Genomic DNA, 6,000 nt, shown 5'->3' on the forward strand with positions numbered 1-6,000 from the left:
AACAATTTCTCAAGAACACCACCAACATTCACCTCCAAGTCCACGATAATTGCAACACACGACCTAGATCAACAATATCAACACACGACCAACTTTCAATTTACATCAACAAGGTCAACAACATAAGCTCAAACCTTTAAATCTAGACACTTTAGTGTTGGTAAGAAAGAAACCAACACTAGAAACAATCTAAACAAACAAAAGACTACAAGATCTAGCCACAAAGAAACATGTCTCGGCCAAGAACTAGAACAACTTCTACATTTTTTTTTTTGTATTTTTAAGCTAGCTAGCCCAAGATTGATCTTGTGAAAATAAAATCAAGTCATGCTTTGATACCAAATGATACAAGATCGACAAGGAAGACACTAACACGCACCAAAACAATCCATGATTTGAAGAACTGAGGACCCCTTTTGGTGATCCCTCTCAGATTCACTACACAATAACAATACAAGCACGATAACAACAACATTCTAAGGTGTTCAACACCTATAATCAGCGAGCCACAAACTAAGATTACAACACAATAAAAAGAACAAAAATGACAATAAGTTCTCGGGTTTGGACACCCAAAACCAAGAATGAACATAACAGCAATAATAAGATAGAATGATAGATAACTTGACACACAATGCACAAACACTATGAACCAAAATGTATATTAAACACTAAGACCCAAGAATTCATAAAATAACATCAAGTTCTTACGGTGACCTCAAGGGAATGGAATCCCCAAGCAACCAACGTTTTAAAACAAGCAGCCAACACAAGTGATTCCACACTTGTCACAAGTGATATCCACACTTGTATGAACACTCTCAAAGAGCTCTCAAAATATCATCTAAGCTATGAGAAAATGACCTAATATGTTCTATTTATAGCCTAGGTTACAACTTATTGCAAAATGACTAAAATACCCTTAATGAGCCAACACTCCAAAGCTTGTTCCATTAGTTGGCCAGTCACCCGAGCACGAGTTCTTTACGTATTGATCCACAATCATGATCGTACTCGTATCACCCTTTTTGGCACATATATTTCTATTACAGAGTACTCGATCCAATCATTTTGTACCTATTTTATCCTTGTTATTAAATATTGTATATTATCTAATACTTAAATGACTTATAATAACAACTAACAAGAAATGATATAGTAAAATTACTATAAAAAGTACTTGTAAAAAAATTTATGTGGATCCCATATAAGTTGTCAAGTTAATTTTAAGAGTTAACTTATTATTTTGTGTCTATTTTACCTGTTTTTATGAAATATAATTAATTTTCTAATGCTTACATGATCTATAATAATTAATTAGAGGTGACATAATAAAATCATAGTTGAAGCAGTTAAAGCAGGCATGTCGTCTACAAACTGCCTGCTCGACATGCCTGCCTCTGCAGCTTTATCCGACTCAAAATAACTAATTAGAAGCGATATAGTAAAATTACTATTAAATGAACCTGTGAAATTTTTTTAAGTGGACACCATATAAGTCGTCAAGTTAATTTAAAACATTAAGAGTTAACTTATAATTTTGTGTCTATTTTACCTTTTTTTAAAATGAAATATTATTAATTTTTTAATGTTTAGATGATCTATAATAATTAACTTGGGTATATAATAAAATTACGATTGAAGCAGTTGAAGCAGACATGTCATAAATGTCTATTATACTTATTTTATTAAATATTATTAATTTTTTAATACATAAATAATTTATAATAATTAATCAGAGATGGTATAGTAAAATCACAGTTGACGCAGCTAAAACTGGCATGTCATAAATATTTATTTTACTTTTTTAGAATTTTTTAATACTTAAATGACTTATAAAATTAATCTGGAATGATATAGTAAAATCATGATTGAAACAGTTGAAATAGACATGTCATAAATATCTATTTTATTTTTTTAATTAAATATTATTAATTTTTAATATATAAATGACTTGTAATAATTAACTAAGAATAATATAGTAAAATTACGATTGAAGCAGCTGAAACAGACATGTCATAAATATCTATTTTAATTTTTTAATTAAATATTATTAATTTTCTAATACGCAAATGACTTATAATAATTAATTAGAAATAATATATTAAAATTATGATTGAGACCGTTGAAGCAAGCTTGTCCGCAAGCTATTTGCTTTAGCAGCTTATCCTCACTTATAGTACAGTAATAGAAATATGATATGATTAGCTAAAATAATCTTAGGACTAAATTATATTCTGTGTATCTCAATTTATGTGTTACTCTTTCTAATAATCTCCCTAGAAAAGTTAGCTTTCCATAAAGAAATTTAACTTTCATTTTTTTTTATCCTTGATGATTGATAAAGTGATTTATAGTCCTACAAACATTTAAAATTCATTTTGAATGACAAAATTAAAAAAAATTCTTTTCTTTTTAATGTTTTTTATGAATCAAATAATGTCCACATAATTTTAAAAAATATCCAGCACTAAATACTAAAAATAAAATAATAGTATCATAAATTATCTTAAAATTATTATTGTTATCCATCCACCAATCAAACAACTCCAAAAAGTTCTTTGAAAAGACTAGGAGCAGAATAAATTAATTCTTTTTTGTTTTCTATCCGATATCTGCATTAAAGCCCCGACTAATTCAAATTACGCGTTATAAGATCTATTAAAATAATAATACTTCCAACAAAATTTTTTGATCGAACTGTCAATCTCTAACTAAGAATGAAACACATAAATTAATTCTACTACACACTCCTTACCAAATAGGTGGAAAACCAAAACATAAGAAAGAGAAGAGAATATAAAATATCAATATAAGTAGGGGTGGATAAGAGAAGGGTGTGGGTGTGTATTGAATTCAGACAGAGAAAAGGAAGAAGAAGATATAAACGAGGGTGCGTTGTAGCGTGACTGTCAAATATACATATTCTCTCTTACTTTCTCTCTCTCTCTCTCTCTCTCTCTTTTGGGAGATTCGATTCAATCGCCCATCATTTCGGCTTTTACAATCTATGTCTCCTGCCTCTCATCCCTCACTATAATGTTCTCTGTACCTTCCCAATTCATATATAAACAAACATTCACCCCTTTCTTTGGATTATTACTCTGAAAGTTCCCTCACATGCCAAAACAAATTTACTGTTTGTCGCCAATTCCCAACTTTGGTACGTTTCTTAAATCTCTCTCATTACCTTCTTCTAAACTCTTGCTTATTATTAAGTAATATTTATTATTCTATTGTGTTGCGTTGTTGAGGAATTTCTTTTAATGAACATCTTTAGCTAGTTGTGTCCCTCGAGTGTTTTGGGAATTTATGTATGAAGGACTTGTGTGCAAAATTCGAACGTGGAATTCTGTCTTTATGTGATTTGGGATAGGTTGTCGTTTGGGTAAACTAATGCATTTTTTAAAAACCCAAATCTTTTTCTCCAAATCCAACACAAGGTGGGTGCATTTTCTTGAAAGCATACATACCCATGTGAGAGTTATGGCCAAATCTGCACTGCATAAATTGACTGGTCATTTCTGGGTCTGGAGATTCTTTTTTTTCGAAACTGAGTTTAGAGACCTTTAGCTGAGAAGTATGCACTAAGAAGGTTCCCTTTTATGGAAATGGGATCTGCTTTTTTAACATCTCATCATACCTAAAATAATACACTAATAATAACGGATTAATAAATTTAACAATAATTGCTTACTCCCTGTATCTTTGTGAAGAGTTGAACCCATCGGGTGAAAAAACTGAGAAATCATGATATCAATTTCAGATAATGTTATCTCTTATGTACAATTTGTTTTTAAACAAATCAAATGAGAAAATATATAGCAGTTTGTCAAATTTACCATGTTTTGTCTCAGCCTTTTTTCTTACTACCAATACTATATGGTATAAAATCTGATGATGGGTTTTTTATTAAACTAAAAAAAATAAAAAATTATTCATCTGCAAGCTGTCTCTTTTTTATTTTTTTCCATTTCCTCAATCATTGTGTTGATCTGTTTTTGTTTTTGCAGGCCCTGTTTTGAATTGAAAAGAGGATTGTTCACCAACCAAAGGGGGGGAATTAATTAAATTATGGAGGGGGATACGTTTTCAGGCCTAGGTAATGGTACACAAATAGATGGCAAGGTTTTTCAGACATTTCAAAAGAGTTTTGTACAAGTGCAGAACATATTGGATCAGAATAGGCTGCTAATTAATGAGATAAACCAGAACCATGAGTCCAAGATCCCTGATAACTTGAGCAGGAATGTTGGTTTAATCAGAGAGTTAAACAACAACATAAGAAGAGTTGTTGACCTTTATGCAGATCTTTCATGTTCTTTCACCAAATCAGTTGATGCCTCATCTGAAGGGGATTCTAGTGGTGCCTTGAGGCCTGATGGAAAACCTCCTACCAACAAGAGGAGCAAGCCTCTTTAGGAGGAGGAGGAAAAGGGATATTCAAAGTTGTGTCTCCTTTTTTATCCATTCTTTGTTATGCTGGAAACAAGATAATCCTTCCAAGATAAATTAATGGCTAGATAATAGTTATAACCTTTTTTGTTAAATTTTATTTTCTCCCACTAGTTGTACTTTCTTTAGTACCTTACTCAGAAATAATGACCCCCCAGAGACTGGTTCCTTTGTTAATGTGCCTTGTAGATCTAATTGAATCAGAAAATGTCTGTATCCTCTAATCTTGCTGGTAAATTCTTGATTTTGTCTTCAATTGAAATCAAATCAACTCTTGTTTGTTCTTCTCGATGACTTTGATACATTTCCATTACTAGATGGTCCATGCCCCGTGCACACGCAACTACTAAACTGATTAAATAATGTGTACATACATTTGAGGAACAAATTTTGCAGATACCAAAAAAAAATAAAAAATTACAAAACATCTAATTAATATATAGCACAGTCCAACTTTGATTTTTGGCACATTCTTCAGCTTGTTGGAAACTCCATTATTGGTAGGATGCTGCTTTATTTCAGGGAGGGTGCAGCAGCAGAAACAATTGACTTCAATCAAATTTTACGTCAAATGAGTCGAACAACAACAATTTTTTTAAAAGTCCTCATTTATGATTTCATCCTGCAAGAAAATAAATTACATGATAAGAATGTATAGAAACTTATTCAGCAAGTTTATTACGATCATTCATTGCATGAAGAGACAAGTGAATATTCTAAACCAACTCTTCTTCTTAATTGCACCTTCAAAGGAATCTATTTCAATAAGTTGTCCAACTTTCTTGACCAACACCTCCAACTCAAATTCTCTTCATATGATGGAAGCAGAGAAAGAGCCTATATGACTTCATATGATGCATAAAATTGTTGTACAGGTAGTCATACCAACCCAAAATAAATAAATAATCATCTGCATTTGGTAAAATTAGATATGACAATCCAAAAGGTCTCAAGCAGGGAATATATGCATAAAATTGTAGGTAAAATTAGATATGACTATCCAAAAGGTCACAAGCAGGGAATATATGCATAAAATTGTTGTAAAGGTAGTCATACCAACCCAAAAAACATAAATAATCATCTGCATTTGGTAAAATTAGAAAAGATGATTTAATGGACTCAAAGGTAGGACCTCCAAAGATAGAGGCGTTGTACTCACAGGCATTACAATATCCTTTTCATTTCTATATGAAACTTGCGGAGGCAAGATCTACAAATCAAAAAGTTCTTCATTTCTTCATTTTACTTAACGAAGAGTAACATTACAACATGCAGTAAACACCAATTTTTCTATAAAATAATAAATTTTTCAAAAAAAAAACAGTAAGTTAAATACTTCAAAAGAATTCTGCCATTAAGTTTCGCACAAGACATTCTTATTTGTAGTCTTGCTGTAACACGATGCAATAGTGCTAATAAACAAAGAAAATATAGAAAACAAATTATATAACATCTGCTTCCTATATTATCTTCTACGTTTTTAAATTAAATTCACACCTTTCATTTTGTTTTCAGCCAGTGCGAAAATAAGTGGAAAAGTATACC

The 6,000-nt window shown here is 31.0% G+C and overlaps 1 protein-coding gene across 1 annotated transcript; it reads left to right on the forward strand.

The window, feature by feature from the left end:
* Window positions 1–2,809: 2,809 nt before the first annotated feature.
* LOC107859887 (protein ELF4-LIKE 3) lies at window positions 2,810–4,679 on the forward strand. The gene is made up of 2 exons (XM_016705036.2): window positions 2,810–3,163; window positions 4,014–4,679. Exon 2 carries the CDS (start codon window positions 4,075–4,077, stop codon window positions 4,420–4,422), a length of 348 nt encoding a protein of 115 aa, XP_016560522.2. The 5' UTR covers window positions 2,810–3,163; window positions 4,014–4,074; the 3' UTR covers window positions 4,423–4,679.
* The last annotated feature ends 1,321 nt before the right edge of the window (window positions 4,680–6,000 follow it).

Source organism: Capsicum annuum, chromosome 2 (genome assembly GCF_002878395.1).
Source record: "Capsicum annuum cultivar UCD-10X-F1 chromosome 2, UCD10Xv1.1, whole genome shotgun sequence".
NCBI lineage: Eukaryota > Viridiplantae > Streptophyta > Magnoliopsida > Solanales > Solanaceae > Capsicum > Capsicum annuum.